The 20,133-nt window shown below is 44.2% G+C and overlaps 1 protein-coding gene across 12 annotated transcripts in view; it reads left to right on the top strand.

The window, feature by feature from the left end:
* Nucleotides 1-12,915, top strand: part of ZNF182 (zinc finger protein 182) — a 32,111-nt gene extending 19,196 nt beyond the window's left edge. For 9 of the 12 annotated variants that reach the window (XM_024988083.2, XM_024988082.2, XM_024988086.2 and 6 more), the window contains one exon: nt 2,561-12,915. In XM_024988083.2, the coding sequence (XP_024843851.1) occupies nt 2,561-4,191 (1,631 nt within the window). In that variant the 3' untranslated portion in view covers nt 4,192-12,915. The remainder of the gene's footprint in view (nt 1-2,560) is intronic. The other 3 variants (XM_024988085.2, XM_024988084.2, NM_001046311.2) reach the window with 2 other exon arrangements.
* The last annotated feature ends 7,218 nt before the right edge of the window (nt 12,916-20,133 follow it).

Raw genomic sequence — 20,133 nt, 5'->3', positions numbered from 1 at the left:
TGGTTCTTTTTAGTGGTAATGTTTCATGACCACAGTTGGGATGGTAGGGAATTGTTTTCTAGGCTTTTTATTAAATTGACATAGCTAGGAACTATGTAAAAGATTTTTTAAGAGAAAATACATCATGTATTCAAATGTATATTTCCAAATCAAATTCTGGGCTTAAATTTTTTTTAATTTATTAATTTTACATCTGATGGTAGTATTGTTAGTATTATTCTGAGACTGCTGAATGTGTACAATGGGTTGATTCAATTGAGCTCATCATGTTGGTGCCATTGAGAATCAAGAATTTTTAGCATGGTTGTTAGGAAATACAGAATGAGTTGATACTTATTACTATTAGGTAATCCTTTTATTTTCAGTTTTGCTTTATAATTATATAAAATATTTGTAAAATATTTACTTGATTCCAAAATCAAATCTAGAAAACAATGTATATTCAAAGAAGTCCAGCCTCTTTCCCTCTCCATCCTACTCTTTCCTTTCCTTATCCCATAGGTAACCATTTATTAAAATTTAAAAGTTTATCCTACTGTTTTTTACAGAATGAGCCTATATTATTTTAATTATATACTTTATACTTGTTTCCTCCATGGAAAAATGGTAGTCTACTGTGCATATTTTTATTCGTCTTTTTTCATTTAATTCAAGAATATATTAAATATCCTGAGACAGTCCTTATTTCTTTTTATAGTATAATAATTCTTAATCATAATAGTAGTAGCTATTATTATAGTAGTAGTTTTTCTAGTAAACATTTGAAGTGCTATGCATGCCCTATTGTAATTAATTTAATCCTATAGACATACAATAGGTGGATACTTTTACAATTCCTGTTTTCCAGATGTGAAAGTAAGATACAAATAGATTAGCTAATATGCCTAAGGTCACAGAACATGTAAAAGTCTGATCCAGGATTTGATCCTGGGCTAGAGAAATTACAGCCCTAGCCACATGTGCTGTGTTGCTTCTTAACACCTAAGGAGGTCCAGATTCAGCAGATCCTTGGTGGAGCTTGGGTCCCATCAAATGTATTTTGTAAAAACTTTTCTTTGTGATGTTCACACCCAGTTAAGGACTAGTGCTTTACTATAGAAAGAAAGGAAGTCATAGGAAGAGAAGCCACAGCTGCATGATCCATTTTAAAATCCAGTATTACTCTTAAATGTTGCTGTTAAATCTAAGTGGTAATATGAGTAGTTACTGTACTCTTCTTTCAACTCTTTTGTATGTTTGAAATTTTTCGTATAAAATTTTAGGAAAAGGTGAGAAGAAAATTAAACTACAAAAAATAAAAATTTAATATATATGCAAAAAGTATTTACTGACCAAGACACCATTGATTTTAAAACACACCACTGAGAAAGAAAATTTGCTACCAATTAATGACATGTCATTGATTGTAAGGTGAATCTGGATTTAGTGGTATTAAAATGTGGAGTAATATGCATCTTGTAATTGATGATATATTAAAAGCAAGGCTTTGTGCTTTCAACTGTCTAAATGAGTGGCACAGATAACTGACTACTTTAGAAGTTAATGAAAGTTAAAGTTATATAAGAAGATCAGAGTAAACTTTTTTTTGAAAAGACTAAACTGCTTCTTGAAATTTATCTAGATTATGAATATAGCAAAACATGCAGGACTGGGCTATGTGGGTGATGAAACATGAAGAAGGATTTGGATTAATAATAGATGTAGTTTTTAGTGGAAATAGTATAGGCAAAAGTAGAAGTTGGTATTGAAGAACTGTGAATGCCAACTTGGATGAATGCAAAGATCATTAGGATGAATGCAAAAATCCAAATTCAGCAAAGATCATTAGGTTTCTTTGTTTTTGTAAGGTTAATTCTGGATCTTTCTCTCACATTTTATTGAAAATGTGGATTTCAGGATTGTTGGAAGATTTGAGTCCATGAGTCGCAGTGTTCATTTCTATCTAGGTGGAAGTAATATATCAGGAGGAGAAGGCAATGGCAACCCACTCCAGTACTCTTGCCTGGAAACTCCCATGGACAGAGGAGCCTGGTAGGCTGCAGTCCATGGGGTCACTAAGAGTCGGATACAACTGAGCAACTTCATTTTCACTTTTCCCTTCATGCACTGGAGAAGGGAATGGCAACCCACTCCAGTGTTCTTGCCTGGAGAATCCCAGGGACAGGGGAGCCTGGTGGGCTGCTGTCTGTGGGGTTGCAGAGTCGGACATGACTGAAGCGACTTAACAGCAACAGCAATAGTATATCAGGAATAGTTAAAAGAGTTCATATGATAAATGAAGATAAAGGGTGATAAGGTCCCCAGGGTGATAAGGTCCCCAGAGTGATATAAAAGTAGAAGTAAAAAAGACTGAAGTGTTAGGATAAGACTGTTCTTGGTAACAAAAAGGCTAGCAAGTGGGAGTTAAGTAAAAGAACAGGATTTGATGGTCAAGATTCTTTCTCCAGGAACTCTGATAAAATGACATATCAGTATTAGCTTTCATGTGGCAAAACATTTCTAAAGAAGGTCCGTTCCATAATGTCAAAGTATAAAGGTGGTTTATTGTACTTCTTTCTAGAAGAAGCCTGCCAGGTTGATGAACAGATTGAGAGACAGCATCAGGATGACCAAGATAAATATTTGATGCAAGTTGGATTCCCTGACAAGAAAACAATTACCAGTAAGAGTGGCCTTGACTATAATGAACTTGGAAACATACTTTATCTGAGTACAAATCTTTTTGCTTCAATACAAAGGCCCCAGAAATATGAATCATTTGGATATAATATGGTTGATAATTTAGACTTATATAGTAGAAGTTCTGTGGGAAAGAAATATGATAATGGATGTGCAAAATTATTCTTCCATACTGAGTATGAGAAAACAACTCCCAGAGTGAAACCTTATGGATATAAAGAGTGTGGGAAGACCCTCAGGCAAAAGAAGGGTCTTAGTCTACATCAGAGAATTAAAAATGGAGAGAAACCCTTTGAATGTACTGCCTGTAGGAAAACTTTCAGCAAGAAGTCACACCTCATTGTACACTGGAGAACTCATACAGGAGAGAAACCCTTTGGATGTACAGAATGTGGAAAAGCTTTTAGCCAAAAATCTCAGCTCATTATACACCTGAGAACTCATACAGGAGAGCGACCCTTTGAGTGTCCAGAATGTGGAAAAGCTTTCAGAGAAAAATCTACTGTCATTATACATTACAGGACTCATACAGGAGAGAAACCTTATGAATGTAATGAATGTGGAAAAGCCTTCACTCAGAAGTCAAACCTCATTGTCCATCAGAAAACCCACACAGGAGAAAAAACTTATGAATGCACCAAATGTGGGGAATCTTTCATACAGAAGCTTGATCTAATTATACATCATAGTACTCATACAGGAAAGAAACCCCATGAATGTAATGAGTGTAAGAAAACTTTCAGTGATAAGTCAACTCTCATTATACATCAGCGAACTCATACGGGAGAGAAGCCTCATAAATGTATGGAATGTGGGAAGTCTTTCAACGAGAAGTCAACCCTCATTGTGCATCAGCGAACTCATACAGGGGAGAAACCCTATGAATGTGATGTGTGTGGGAAAACCTTCACCCAAAAGTCAAACCTTGGTGTACATCAAAGAACTCATTCAGGAGAGAAACCCTTTGAATGTAATGAATGTGAGAAAGCATTCTCTCAGAAATCCTATCTCATGCTACACCAGAGAGGTCATACAGGAGAGAAGCCCTATGAATGCAATGAATGTGAAAAAGCATTTTCCCAGAAATCTTATCTCATTATACATCAAAGAACACATACAGAAGAAAAACCCTATAAGTGCAATGAATGTGGCAAAGCCTTCAGAGAAAAGTCGAAGCTCATTATACATCAGCGAATTCATACAGGAGAGAAACCTTATGAATGTCCTGTATGTTGGAAAGCTTTCAGCCAGAAGTCACAGCTCATAATACATCAGCGAACACACACAGGAGAGAAACCCTATGCATGCACTGAGTGTGGCAAAGCCTTCAGAGAAAAATCAACATTCACTGTTCATCAGAGAACTCATACTGGAGAGAAACCCTATAAGTGTGCAGAATGTGGGAAAGCCTTTACTCAAAAATCAAATCTTATTGTACATCAGAGAACGCATACAGGAAAGAAAGCCCATGGGAAAGGCCATTCTTGGAAGTCCAAGCTCATTGCACATTAGAAAGTTGATGGTGCATTTGTGTTCACTGAAGGACATTTTTGTCCATATTAATTAAACATTTAAAAAGTATATTCTGACTTCTGATTTAAATATAAGGAGTAAAGTCAGCCTTTTTTTTTTTTTCTTTTCATCTCAGTCTTCACCCAGAAGCTACAAGGAGAAAAGGAAGGACTTTGTATCTGACAAAATTAGGAAATAGCTGAAAACAGATGAGAGGGCTGCCAGAGGCAGAGGAAATCAAGCACCAGTGCAAGGAGATTTCAAAGGCTAGAGAGGAGTGGTCAAGGCTGCAGATGTGAGATAGCACTGGTAAGGACTCTTAGCCAAGTTTTAGGCTATTCCCTAAGTGCAAGACCATATAGATACATAACAGCGGTAACAGAGCATGGGCAGGTGGGACGTTTCCTCAACCCATATGGAAGTCTCAGGAGAGACAGGGAGGGGCCTCAACAAGGAAGTACTCAGACAAGCCATATTTGCAGAAAGTAGTCTATACTTGTGAGAGGAGCAGTTGGTAGGGGCTGGGGAAAGAGAAGGGAGTGTTCTTGTGAAGAACCCAACAGCTGCCCCTCTTTACTGTCTCTGGAGAAGTCTGAAAGAACTACCAAATGGGAAAAAAAATTCCAGTTGGAAAAGCTCTGATCTGCCTAGAACATGGCCCCTTTTCTTCCCCTACATGAACTTCCAGCAAACAGCAAGTCCAGGAAAACTTACTCAAGGAGGAATGATTCCAAAGAATCAAAACCAAAAATACACATGGCTTTTGAGCCAGCAGTTCCACTTCTAGGACTGTATATACTCATGCATGTACCAAAAGATGGACATATAGAGGTATTCAGTGATGTACTGTTTGTGAAAACAAAAGGTTAGAAGCTTTCCACATGGCTCCTGAAACCCTGACATGTTCATACAGCAACCTTTCAGGTAGACAAAAAAGAATAGATCAAGAAAACTTGGACACCATTTGTATAGTGATGTGGGATGATATCCAACATACATTATTGGGTGAGAAAAGCAAGGTGCAGGATAGTGAGAATACTATGCTGCCATTTGTATATAAAAAGAATAAATGGTAAATACATAATTGAGTGTATATGCATAAACTATCTCTGGAAAGATATGCAAGAAGCTGGGAACCCTGATTACCTCTGGGAAAGGGATGGGGAAGTGGGTGGCTTGAGGGAAAGAATTGGGAGTGAGACAACTTTTGAAAATTATACTATGTGGATGTATTACCTTCTCAAAAAATAACTTTTAAACAACATGTTTTGTTCTGTTACTGTTCAAAGGAAGTCAGATTCCAAATACAGGATTTCATAACATTTAAATATAGATATGCTGAAGGTGGAGCTTAGGGCTTCCCAGGTGGCTCAATGATAAAGAATCTACCTGCCAGTGCAGGAGACACAGGTTTGATCCCTGGGTTGGGAAGATCCCCTGGAGTAGGAAGTGGCAACCCACTCCAGTATTCTTGCCTGGAAAATCCCATGGACAGAGGAACCTGGTGGGCTGCAGTCCCTGGGGTTTCAAAGAGTTGGACACAACTGAGCATGCACATACAAAACAGACTCACAGACACAGAGAACAGACTTGGGGTTGCCAAGGAGAAGAGGGGGGGGAGGGATGGACTGGGAGTTTGGGGTTAGTAGATGCAAACTTAAATTTAGCATGGATAAACAACAAGGTCCACCTTTATAGCACAGGGAACTATATTCAATATCCTGTAATAAACCATGACTGAAAAGAATATGAAAAAGAATATGTAGCACTTAGCTATGCAGAAATTAACACAACATTGTAAATCAATTATACTTCAATAAAATTAAAAAACAGAAGGAACTTCATCCTCCTACTGATAGAAAAATATTCTTGGGGTTTTCTGGCCCATCAAAGGTCACCCTTAAGTGGGATGGGGAGGGGTGGTCAGGTCTTGCCACTTGAGGTTGATTTTGGACTCCTGCTTCCTGGAGCCCAGGTGGCAATCTGATGTGATGGGCCGTGTAGGTAATCAGAGGTGAGTGAGGCAGGGACCCAGAGGCAAAGGAGTGGGGATGAACAGCAGAATGTGGATAAATGGAATGGAATTGGAGGAAAGATGATGAAGGGCTGAGTATGGGAATGAGTCGATGAGGGGCAGAGTGGGGGTGAACAGGGCAGGGCAGAGAAATGGAAGTATGCAATAGAGTGAGTTACTGGAGAAGAAACAGTTGAATGTAAGCAATGCCAGGGAGAATGGGAGTGAATAGTTTGAGCAGACAGAGGGTGGATATTGGAAATGTGGACCAAGTGGAGTAAATTGGGAATAATATGAGGCACAGTGGGTGTGACAGTGGTGAATGGGGCAGAGTGAAAGGCAGTCAGGCTCATGGCAAAATGGGGCTGAGTGTTTAGTAAGTGCATAGAGGAAGAGTGTGGGTGGGCAACGTGTGGCAGACCACCAGACCAGGCGAGTGCCAGGTGGTATGTGTGGTGAGTGAGGGGGATCTGTGGAGTTGGGCTGTAGGGTCTCAGTCTCAGTGATGCAGAAGCTCGTGTTGATGAGAACTGAGGGGAAGAAGTGGGAGGTGGTCTCAGAAGCTTCCCCAGGCCCCCCACTGGTGACCACAGGTATATCGGATGGGAGCAGCCTATGATCAGGACACACAGCTCAATGAACAGTTCCTCCATGTCAACGACATGCAGAGAGGGCAAGGCCCTCTGACAAGTGTATCCCTGACACCTTCCCCAAATCGACTTGATATTCACATTCCTATATTTCAGTAACTCTTGTTTCTTCCATAGATTTCATTTATTCTCTTTAATGCATCCTACAAGCTATTAACTTACTTGCTGACTATATTTAACACATCTTAGGAATTCTGCCTGCGTCTCAAAAGCTGCTTGCTTAGTCATCACCTGTACTTCACACATCTGCTCATATTTCAAGCTCCTAGTGTACTTACTACCTATGCTTAACACTTCTTAGGAGATTCCTCCATCACATTTGTTTTCTTGTCCTTCAGACGTAATGAAGCAATAGAGAAAATCAAATTCTTTGAAAAGATTAATAAAATGAGAAACCCTGGGCTGATCAAGGGAGGAAAAAAAAGGAAAACACAAATTTTCAAATCAGAAATGATATAGTGGATATCACTACAGATTTAATTAATATAAACATCAAGGAATTATGAAAAAACTCTGACAGTAAAGTTGATAATGTAATTAATAAAGGAGAAAAATATAATGATCTCTATAGATGTAGAGAAAGGATCTCATAAAACTCAACACCCTTTCCAAATATAAATTAACAAACTAGGACTAGAAGAGAACTTACCTTAAGTCTGATAAAGGGTGCATTAAAAGAAATTGCAAAGACTTAATGGTGATATGGTAAAAACTTGTCTTGAGACAAGATACCTGCTATGCCCACTCCTATTCAACAATGTACTGGAGGCCTTGGGCAGTGAAATAAAGCAAGAAAAAGGAGTAATGACTGGAAAGGAATAAATAAAACTCTCAGTGTCTGCAGGTGACATGTACACACAGAAAATCCCAAAGGACCTACGGATACATTCTGAATAAGTGAATTTAGCACACTTGCTAAATATAAGCTGAAATTACAGAAAGTGTTTATCTTTGTACTGGCAGCAAACAACTAGAAAACTGACACCACAGTTTCAATTTTGGGGAACAGAGAGAAACAAGCAATCGGGCCATATAATGGAAGTCCTTGAAAGTTTAAATTTGGATGGGGTGGAATCTGACTAAAACACAGGGAGAAAAACACCTTGAGGTTTCTCACAAGGGTGAGAGAAGTAGAAATGAAAGTCACAAAGGTAAGGACAGCTCTTTAAGTGTCTGTGTAAGGAAAGGAATTGATGACAACTGGAGAGAGGGAAAGTAAAAATTTTGGCCAGGGAAGGGGAGAATGATCGAGAAAAGTTCATTTCAGCCTGAGGAGGCAAGGATAACATCCTGAGGACATGGCAGGCAGGCAGCGTTCTTTTTTATTTTTATATGTTGATTTTATATTATTTTTAAAATTTTGGTTGCACTGGGTCTTTGCTGCAGCACATGTGCTCCAGAGCACACAGGCTACATAGTTGTGGCATGAAGGCTTAGTTGCCCCACAGCGTGGTACTGCTGCTGCTAAGTCACTTCAGTCGTGTCCGACTCTGTGTGACCCCATAGACAGCAACCCACTAGGCTCCTCTGTCCCTGGGATTCTCCAGGCAAGAACACTGGAGTGGGTTGCCATTTCCTTCTACAATGCATGAAAGTGAAAAGTAAAAGTGAAGTCGCTCAGTCATGCCCGACTCTTAGCTACCCCATGGACTGCAGTCAACCAGGCTCCTCCGTCCATGGGATTTTCCAGGCAAGAGTACTGGAGTGGGGTGCCAGTGCCTTCTCCGGCCCCACAGCATGAGAGATCTTAATTCCCCAACCAGGGACTGAACCTGAGTCTCCTGCTTTGGAAGATGGACTCTTAACCACTGGACCAGCAGGGAAGTCCCAGGGTTCTTTCTCAAAGCTAAGCAAAGAGTAGGGGAAGATTCATGGAGAGGTCCTTTAATCTAAAGAACTCCTGTCCATGTCCTACCTCTTTTCCTTTGAGGAATACTGTTGGCATGTCTGTGGCACGTCAAAGGAACCTTTTCCTCATTAGCAAAGGAACCTCTTCCTCACTAGCTGGAATCTTCCATCCACCATCCATTATCCCCAATCTTTCTAGTTCTTATTCACCTATGCAATTTTAGATTTTTCTTTATGCTCTTCTTTCCCAAACATGAAGATTAAGTCTGGTTTGGTAACTTGATACCCTGATAAGAGGACATGATTCAGGATTTAAGGCACCTGCCTGGGCTTGGGGCCCTCTGAAGACTGAGGAAGGGCCAGTTTCAGTGGCTACACAACAAAGCTGCTCAATTTTATCTTGGCAAAGGCTGCGCATTTCCCTTGAAATGTGAGAAAACAAATACCCACTCCAGGGTCTAAAAGGGATGAGAACATTTCACTCCTGAATATGTTTAGCACTTCAGAGGTAATAAGATCCCACATATCTTTTCCTCATCACCCAAGGATGATGTTGCTTCACAAACCAGCCCCTGTATACAGAGGGTGGCCAGGGGAAGTGCTGGGTATCTTGGCAGGGGTCCCCAGTCTGGCATATAGGGCTATAGGCCCTACTGGTTGGTCATTCAAATTTACTGAAGCCTGGGGCAGTACTTTGTTCTACACAGTCAAAGTGGTTTTACCTTTGGTTAACAATTTAATCTGCTGCTTTAACATTGCATGCTGTCTACCAGCCCTGTTATAGAGGAGATGAAATCTCCATTCAGTGTCATGATCTTTTGCCCAGTCTTTCACATTGTGACCTTTGAAATGAGACACCTGATCACTGTCTAGTCGATGACGGTATCTATTTGGTACTCACTCAGTTTCTCTTAATCCCTTAATGGTGGCAGCCTGGTTTGTGCAGTGACAGGAAAGCTTGGGTTAGGCCAGATGCAGTGTCCACACAAACCAAGGCATTTTAGAACCCTTTCTCAGAGGGAGGGAGTCTATTATCAACTTGACAATCCCTCACCACTTGGGAACTCCAGTGGATGGCCCCAGACCCCTTTGACAGCTGCCTTGGACATTGCATAGAACACACAGGACATGCTGTTACTGCATTAACCAAGTCACTGCATTTCAAGGGCAATCCAGCATCTTTGGCAATATAGCATTCCACCTGGATGCTATGGTAATGGCTTTTCCTGTGCACTCAATCAGTTGTATCTACTGAAGGGTCAGTTACTAGGTCACATACCTGAGCTAGGGAATCAGCTTCCTGATTGCCAAGGAGTGTCAGTGCCTTGCGAGCTGGGATCTGGAAGACAGTAAACATGGACTCAGGCTCTTGCAGGTGAGCCCAAATGTCTTCATATATCCTGACTCCACAAGGGCTTATTCATGATTATCTACCCCTCAGCTTTTCATTGTTCAAGTCATAGAGTTAACCCCTTTAGAACAGCCCAATTGTCAATGCACAGGACTAATGGCCAGGCATCATGAGTGATCACCAGCTGAACTGCTCTGAGTTCAGCCCACTGAACACTTCCCAAGGAGCATATGATTTAGTCTGGGGCAAGGCCAAGGAATCTATTTTTACTATACTCAACTGTATTGCCCTCATATCACCAGCAAATTAAACCAATATCATGTGTGTTAATATCCACTTAATGACACCAATCGTAAAATACATAACTAATGGGAATTTGCTGTATGACTCGGGGAACTCAAACAGGGGCTCTGTGACAATCTAGAAGGGTGGGATGGGGAGGGAGGGGACATGGGTGATTCTTGTTGATGTTTGACAGAAAACAAAATTCTGTAAAGCAATTATCCTTCAATTTAAAAAATTTAAAAAGTATAATTCATGTATCTTTTTGAAAAATAAATTTTTTCTCTGGAAAAAAAATCTTATTTCTTGTTTCCAGGCAACTGTATATTAGGCATCAGCTTGAATTTCCCCCACTCCCACTTTATAAGCTGCAGGGGTTACCACAGGAATAGGGATGAGGACATCTGGAGGATCTACATACTCTACGTGGCCTAGTAGCACCTGCAATCTAAGGAGAGTGGGCTGACTGACAGGGTGCTTCTTTGCTGTGAATAGGCATGCCACTTAGTCAAAGTGGGGGTGTTAAGCCATGACAGAGGTGGGTCAATGGAACATACTCTCAATCCACTCCTGGATAGGAAGGGGAGTTTTTCTCATGATGCTGTTACTTTGTAAGAGGCTCTACCTGGAGAAACGCTGTGCATGCTGCTAGGAGCTGTTGTTCTATGGGGGTATGTTGGATTTCTGCTCCCTTCCAGAGCTGGAAACAGAATCCTAGGGATACTCTCTCTTTTTGTTGTCTCTGCCATGGTGCCCAACCCATCCTTTCCAGAGCCCCAGACACATCTAATTCAAATGGTAGCCCTGTTTGGGAGATGCATCAAGCTTTAATCTGCTTCAATAATATTTTTGGCTCTTAAAGGCAGTTTGCTGCTCTCATCCCCAGTTCCACGTGGACTTGCCTCCACAGATCATGCTAGCTACCACTCTCCATCACTGCAAATGAGCTTTCCACAGAGTCCCTCTTATACTAACCACTCTAGGATCACTGGTTTTGGGGGCAGTAGAAACAGTATACATTTGGGACATCACATAACAATGAAAAGACCAGAGAGATCTATGTCCACATAAATTAAACTAGCCATCCATGAACTGGAACTCTTGACTGAATCTTACCATAGTTTAGGAGCCATGGTGTTAGATAACCACATAGCCCTAAATTACTTATTGGTTGCTTGTCTGAGGATGAGGGTGGGGTCCTGCATGCTTGCCAATACATCTCTCTACATATGAGTAGATAACACCAAGTTTTACTGAAAGTCAGGGATATACACGATAGAGGTCATATCACTCTACTGACTAAACAGATTGAACAAATAAAAATCTTCTTTCCTGATCGATTCTCTTGGGTTTCCCTACTAAATTGGCAGACTGGCTTTGAAGGGGCTTTGAAATCTCAGTCTGTGTCTTTATAGAATTCTGGGTCTTGAGGATGCTTTGCACTGACTCCAAACTCATGTGTTAAGAAATAACATACAGGGGCTTTCCTGGTGGTTGAGAATCCACCTGCCAATGCAGAGGACACTGGTTCAATCCCTGGTCTGGGAAGTTCCCACATGCCACAGAGCAACCAAAGCCCCATGCACCACAACTACTAAGCCAGTTCTAGGGCCCATGAACCACAATTACTGAGCCCCTGTGCTGTAACTACTGAAGTCCACACGCCTACAGCCTGTGTTCTACAACAAGAGAAGCCACTGCAACGAGAAGCCTGTATACTGCAACAAAGACCCAGCACAACCATAAATAAATAAATCTTAAGAAAAAAAACTAACATACAACTCAGGTTGCAAAACAACATGGGACCGGGGGATGAGCTGTTACATACATGAGACAAAGACGGCCCAAGTATACTAGCCCTATATTGTTTACTTTTTCACAGCAGGCCAATACCCTTAGCTGAAAAGTTGCTGGTGCCAAACTCAAATTTTTACACGTGCATTTGTTTTAAATATAGCTCCAATAAGCAGACTTTTAGCCATTTAGAGCCTGCCTGCTTTGTATACTCCTCAAAATTACAGACAACATTAGGTAGCCATTTGAAAAGATAAATTCTAGGTCTAGAAAAGATCCCAAACCACTTGTGCTCCTTAGGGCGCTTACACAGAGACTTTCTACCTTGACATATAAGTCCCCTCTTAGACACCCCTCACACTGGAGTTTCCTTGTCCTTCTCCCCTTCTGATTGGCGTGGTTCCTGGATGTCAGGAAGCATTTACCAGGAGGCTTCCTGTGTGCTGTTTTGGATCTGTCATGAATCCTTTGTTCCTTATTAATTCCTGAATATTCAGGAATTAAGTGGAGTGGCAAACCGCTCCTGGGGCTGAGGAATACATGCATTTCCTTCGTTAGTTTTTCCATACGGTGATAAGTAACTATTTACGACCCTCTTCCTTTTTATGAACCATACGGTAAAAGTGATTATTTACAACCCTCTCTCTTTGATATGGATTGCCTTATGTTTCCTTGATAATTTGTAAGTCTGAACTTTTGATCTTTATCTTTGCTGAACAATGCTACCTTGTAAGACAGTATATATACCCACATTATGTTGAATTAAACATCCTTGTTCCATCAGAGCTTGGGTCCCCGTGTCTTTCTTTCTTTCCCTCTCTCTCTCTCTGGCTAGTTCTCTGGAGTGTAGGAACCTGTTGTCCTCACTCTCCTGCCCAGGCTTCTAAGACCCTCTCGAGAAGGCGCACTGTGCCGTGACCCCTCAAGAGGGCACCTGGTGCCTTTGTGAGCGACGCAAGCCCTGTGCCAAGAGCTTTATTGGGTTCTGCGTAAACCAGGGGATATCAGCCTCTCTCTCTCTTTTACTTTCTTATTGTCAACTCTGGACCACTAGGTTCCGGTCCATTAAAGGACCTCAACACCTGGAAGGTCTTCAGCTATGAGGACATCCTCTTGCCTGTATCCTTTCAAAGCATTATTTTAAAGCTGTTGTGTGCTTCTACCACTTTGTGGCCAGATTTTTTCCCTTGACCAAAAAAACTATATTTTGTTCTGAGGCATTGCTAATTAACAAACAATGTTGGAATAGTTTTAGGCGAACAGCAAAGGGACTCAGCCATACATAAACATGTATCCATTCTCCCCCCGAACTCCCCTCTCATCCAGGCTGCCATATAACATTGAACATAGTTCCATGTAGGTCCTTGTTGGTTATCCATTTTAAATATAGCAGTGTGTACATGTCCATCCCAAACTCCCTAACTATCGCTCTGCTTGACCTCCCCTGGCAACCATAAGGTTGTTTTCTAAGTCTGTGAATCTGTTTCTGTTTTGTAAATAAGTTCAACTGTATCACTTTTTAGATTCCATATATAAGGGATGTCATTTTCTCCTTCTCTAACTTCACTCAGTGTGACAGTCTCTGGGTCCATCCATGTTGCTGCAAATGACATTACTTCATTCTTTTTAATGGCTGAGTAACATTCTATTGTATGTATGTACCACATCTTTATCCATTCCTCTGCCAATGGACATTTAGATTGTGTCCATGTCTTGGCTACTGTTAACAGTGCTACTATTAACACTGGGGTGCATGTATCCTTTCAGATCATGTTTTTCTCCAGATACATGCCCAGCAGTGGGACTGCAGGGTCGTATGGCAACCCTATTTTTAGTTTTTAAGGAACCTCCACACTGTTTTCCATAGTGGCTGTACCAATTTACATTCCCACCAAGAGTGTATGATGGTTCCCTTCTCTCCACACTCTCTCCATCATTTATTGTTTGTAGATTTTTGGATGATAGCCATTTTGACTGGTGTGAGGTGATATCTTATTGTAGTTTTGACTTGCATTTATTTAATAATTAGCAATGTTGAACATCTTTTCATGTGCCTCTTGGCCATCTATATGTCTTCTTTGGAGAAATGTCTATTTAGGTCTTCTGCCCATTTTTTGATTGGGTTGTTTTGATGCTGTTATGTATCATGGACTATTTGTAAATTTTGTCAGTTAGATATTTTCAAATATTTACTCCTAGTCTGTAGATAGATTTTGTTTATTATTTCTTTTCCTCTGCAAAAGCTTTTGAGTTTAAGTAGGTCCTAATTGTTTATTTTTGCTTTTATATAATTTATTCTGGGAGATAGATTGAAAAGATATTGCTGTGATTTATGTCAGAGAGTGTTCTGCCTATGTTTTCCTCTAGAAGTTTTATAGTGTCAAAAAAAGACATGATTATTAATGCAACGTGTGATCCTAGATTAGATCCAGGACCAGAATTGGTGAAAACAAATGAGATAACATATGTTACTGATGTTAAATTTCCTGATTTAAAATAACTACTGCATTGTTTTCATGGTTGTTATGGACTGACTGTTTATGTCCCTCAACAAATTCATATGTTGAAGCTGTAACCCCATGGTGTGGTTGTGTTTGGAGGTGGGGAAATAGGGAGAACAAGATGGCGGAGGAGTAGGTGGACCTGGGATACACCTCTCTCCATGGATACATAACGAATACACTTTCAGACACAGAAGATATTACAGAACACCATCTGAGAGTGGGCACGAGTACCTGGTTGCCAGAAAAGCATACACAGACCCATGCAAAATTTGGTAGGATGAAGGAAGGAGGTGGGAAAGAGATGAGAGTGAGCAGGACTGGACCTGCACCTGGCAGGGGGTGGCTGTGTGTGAGAGGAACTGAAGCAGGGATCAGATCCCCACATTGGGGCATTGTTTGGAACAGAGAAGCATTTGAGGCTGAGAGTGAAGCAGCTGATCTGTGACAGTTCTGAATGGAATGAGAATCACACAAACAATCCTTGTCACAGCCACACATAACGCTGGACAGGGACGCAAGTCCCTTAGAAAGCACAGTGGCTGGGAGTTGGAGCATAGGTATTGGAGAGCAATCTCAGGGTGAGGTCTGCTTTTGACTGTGGGGAGATGGCCCAAGGTGGTGTGAGGGAGGAGATTATGGAGGGAAATGCTTCTGGAGGAAAACCAGGCAGCCTTGGAGGCAAGGCAATACTGCTGAGTCACATGCAGGGGGTGGAACATTCACTGTAGCTTCTCACTCCCCAAATGCCAGCACCAGCAGCTGAACAACAGAGAAAGACCCCAGAGAGGATGGTGCGTTCAGTGCCTGATGCACAGAGTAACAGAGAAGGATCCTAGCAAGGGTGGCCCTTTAAGCACCTGACACGCCAAGCAACAGAAAAGGATCACAGCCAAGGGGAACATTTAAGCACCTGAAATGACAAGCAATAGACAGGACCCCAGCCAGGATGGCCCATTAAGTGCTTAAGGTGCCAAGCAACAGAGAAGGACCCCCAAATGGGAAGGGGTCCCTTAAGCACATGACACACCAGACAACAGAGAAGGACCCCGGCCAGGGTGGACATTTAAGCACCTGACACACTGAGCAACAGAGAAGGACCCCAGTCAGAGGGACCCTTAAGTACCTGGTGTGCCAATAGAAAAGGACCCCAACCAGGAGATGGAGAAGGGAATGGAAACTCACTCCACTATTCTTGCCTGGGAAATCCCATGGACAGAGCCTGGTAGGATGCAGTCCATGGGGTTGCAGAATCAAGCACAATTTAGTAACTGAACAAAAACAACCAACAAGGAGGACGTATAAGTGCCTGCCGTGTCAAGCAGCAGAGAAGGACCCCAGCCAGTGACCATTTAACCTTCTGACGCACCAATAGAGAAGGACCCCAGGCAGGGTGGCCATTTAAGAGCCTGTCATGCCAAGCAAAATAAAAGGACCCCAGGCAGGGGGGCCTTTAAGTGTCTGACATGCCAAGCAACAGAGAAGGACCCCCCAATTGCAGGTGGGGGGGCCATTTAAGCACCTGACACATCGAGCAATAGAGAGGGACCCAACCAGTTGGGCCCTTTAAGTACCTGATGCACCAAGCAACAAAAAAGGACCCCAACATGGGTGGCCATTTCAGTGCCTGATGCACTGAGCAAAAGAGGAGGAGCCCGGCCAGGGGCACTTATAAGTACCTGACATGCCAACTAAAAGAGAAGGACCCCAGTCAGGGTGGTGATTTAAGTGCCTGTCCCTCCAAAAAACAGAGAAGGACTCCAACCATGGGGGCCCTTTAAACACCCGACACACTGGGCAACAGAGAAGGACCCCAATGGGATGGGCGGGGCCCTTAAGCACCTGACTCATTGACCAACAGGAAACGTCCTCAGCCAGGGCGGCCCTTTACATGCCTGATATGCCAAGCAACAGAGAAGGACCCCAGCCAGGGTGGCCTTTTAAGTGCTAGACGCACCAGGCCACAGAGAAGGAGCCCAGCCAGGGTGGCCATTTAAGGGAGTGTCATACCAAGCAACACAAAAGGACCGCAGGCAGGGGGCCTTTTAAGTGCCCGATGTGCAGAGAAACAGAAAAGGACTCCAGGCATGGTCCCCTTTAAGTGCCTGACACACCAAGTAACAGTGAAGGACCCCAATCGGGGGCCCTTTAAGTGCCTGACATGCCAAGCAACAGAGAAGGACCCCCGAACTGCAGGTGGGGGGCCATTTAAGCACCTGACACATTGAGCAATAGAGAGGGACCCAACCAGGTGGGCCCTTTAAGTGCCTGATGCACCAAGCAACAAAAAAGGACCCCAACATGGGTGGCCATTTCAGCGCCTGATGCACTGAACAAAAGAGGAACCCAGCCAGGGGGCCCTTTAAGTGACTGACACGAAAAATAAGAGATGGATGCCAGCCAGTTTGGCCATTTAAGCGCTTGATGTTGCAAGCAACAGAGAAGGACCCCAAGCAGGGGGGCCCCTTATGCCCCTGATACAGAGAGCAGTAGGGAAGGACCCAAACCGGGTGCTGGGGGGGTAGGGGGGGGACGGGGGCAGGCTTTAGTGCCTGATGCACCAAGCAACAGATAAGGAACCCAGGGAATGTGGCCATTTAAGCTCCAGACACACCAAGCAACAGTGAAAAACTCAAGCCAGGGGCGTCATTTAAGCACCTGGTGAACTGAGCAACAGAGAAGGACCCCAGTCAGAGGCCCTTTAAGTGCCTGACACGCCACGTAATAGTGAAGGACCTCAGCCAGGGTAGGCATTTAAGTGCCTGACACACGAAGCAATAGAGAAGGACCCTAGCTAGGGTGGCCATTTAAGAGCCTGTCCCTCCAAGCAACAGAGAAGGACTCCAACCATGGGGACCCTTTAAACACCTGACACACTGACCAACAGAGAAGGACCCCAACGGGGTGGGCGGGGCCCTTAGGCACCTGACACATTGACCAACAGGGAACGTCCTCAGCCAGGGCGGCCCTTTAAATGCCTGATATGCCAAGCAACAGAGAAGGACCCCAGCCAGGGTGGCCTTTTAAGTGCCTGACGCACCAGGCCACAGAGAAGGACCCCAGCCAGGGTGGCCATTTAAAAGTCTGTCATGCCAAGCAACACAATAGGACCCCGGGCAGGGGGCCCTTTAAGTGCCCGATGTGCAAAGAAACAGAAAAGGACTCCAGGCACGGTCCCCTTTAAGTGCCTGACACTCCCAACAGTGAAGGACCCCAGTCGGGGGTCCCTTTAAGTGCCTGACATGCCCAGCAACAGAGAAGGACCCCCCCAACTTCAGGTGGGGGCCATTTAAGCACCTGACACATTGAGCAATAGGGAGGGACCCAACCAGGTGAGCCCTTTAAGTGCCTGATGCACCGAGCAACAAAAAAGGACCCCAACATGGGTGGCCATTTCAGCGCCTGATGCACTGAACAAAAGAGAAGGAGCCCAGCCAGGGGCACTAATAAGTGGCTGATGTGCCAAGTAACAGAGAACCACCCCCAGCCAGGGGGCCCTTTAAGTGACTGACACGAAAAATAAGAGATGGATGGCAGCCAGTTTGGCCATTTAAGCGCTTGATGTTGCAAGCAACAGAGAAGGACCCCAAGCAGGGGGGCCCCTTAGGCCCCTGACACAGAGAGCAGTAGGGAAAGACCCAAACCAGGTTGGGGGTGGGCAGAAGGGGGCAGGCTTTAGTGCCTGATGCACCAAGCAACAGAAAAGGAACCCAGGGAATGTGGCCATTTAAGCTCCAGACACACCAAGCAACAGTGAAGAACTCAAGCCAGGGGGATCATTTAAGCACCTGGTGAACTGAGCAACAGAGAAGGACCCCAGGCAGGGGGCCCTTTAAGTGCCCGATGTGCAGAGAAACAGAAAAGGACTCCAGGCGTGGTCCCCTTTAAGTGCCTGAAACACCAAGTAACAGTGAAGGACCCCAATCGGGGGCCCTTTAAGTGCCTGACATGCCAAGCAACAGAGAAGGACCCCCGAACTGCAGGTGGGGGGCCATTTAAGCACCTGACACATTGAGCAGTAGAGAGGGACCGAACCAGGTGGGCCCTTTAAGTGCCTGATGCACCAAGCAACAAAAAAGGACCCCAACATGGGTGGCCATTTCAGCGCCTGATGCACTGAACAAAAGAGGAACCCAGCCAGGGGGCCCTTTAAGTGACTGACACGAAAAATAAGAGATGGATGCCAGCCAGTTTGGCCATTTAAGCGCTTGATGTTGCAAGCAACAGAGAAGGACCCCAAGCAGGGGGGCCCCTTATGCCCCTGATACAGAGAGCAGTAGGGAAGGACCCAAACCGGGTGCTGGGGGGGTAGGGGGGGACGGGGGCAGGCTTTAGTGCCTGATGCACCAAGCAACAGATAAGGAACCCAGGGAATGTGGCCATTTAAGCTCCAGACACACCAAGCAACAGTGAAAAACTCAAGCCAGGGGCGTCATTTAAGCACCTGGTGAACTGAGCAACAGAGAAGTACCCCAGTCAGAGGCCCTTTAAGTGCCTGACACGCCACGTAATAGAGAAGGACCTCAGCCACGGTAGGCATTTAAGTGCCTGACACACGAAGCAATAGAGAAGGACCCTAGCTAGGGTGGCCATTTAAGTGCCTGTCCCTCCAAGCAACAGAGAAGGACTCCAACCATGGGGACCCTTTAAACACCTGACACACTGAGCAACAGAGAAGGACCCCAACGGGGTGGGCGGGGCCCTTAGGCACCTGACACATTGACCAACAGGGAACGTCCTCAGCCAGGGCGGCCCTTTAAATGCCTGATATGCCAAGCAACAGAGAAGGACCCCAGCCAGGGTGGCCTTTTAAGTGCCTGACGCACCAGGCCACAGAGAAGGACCCCAGCCAGGGTGGCCATTTAAAAGTCTGTCATGCCAAGCAACACAATAGGACCCCAGGCAGGGGGCCCTTTAAGTGCCCGATGTGCAAAGAAACAGAAAAGGACTCCAGGCATGGTCCCCTTTAAGTGCCTGACACTCCCAACAGTGAAGGACCCCAGTCGGGGGTCCCTTTAAGTGCCTGACATGCCAAGCAACAGAGAAGGACCCCCCCAACTTCAGATGGGGGCCATTTAAGCACCTGACACATTGAGCAATAGGGAGGGACCCAACCAGGTGGGCCCTTTAAGTGCCTGATGCACCGAGCAACAAAAAAGGACCCCAAGATGGGTGGCCATTTCAGCGCCTGATGCACTGAACAAAAGAGAAGGAGCCCAGCCAGGGGCACTAATAAGTGGCTGATGTGCCAAGTAACAGAGAACCACCCCCAGCCAGGGGGCCCTTTAAGTGACTGACACGAAAAATAAGAGATGGATGGCAGCCAGTTTGGCCATTTAAGCGCTTGATGTTGCAAGCAACAGAGAAGGACCCCAAGCAGGGGGGCCCCTTAGGCCCCTGACACAGAGAGCAGTAGGGAAAGACCCAAACCAGGTTGGGGGTGGGCGGAAGGGGGCAGGCTTTAGTGCCTGATGCACCAAGCAACAGAAAAGGAACCCAGGG

The sequence above is a fragment of the Bos taurus genome, chromosome X (genome assembly GCF_002263795.3).
Source record: "Bos taurus isolate L1 Dominette 01449 registration number 42190680 breed Hereford chromosome X, ARS-UCD2.0, whole genome shotgun sequence".
Taxonomy (NCBI): Eukaryota; Metazoa; Chordata; class Mammalia; order Artiodactyla; family Bovidae; genus Bos; species Bos taurus.
This window is presented reverse-complemented; position numbering and strand designations above follow the sequence as displayed.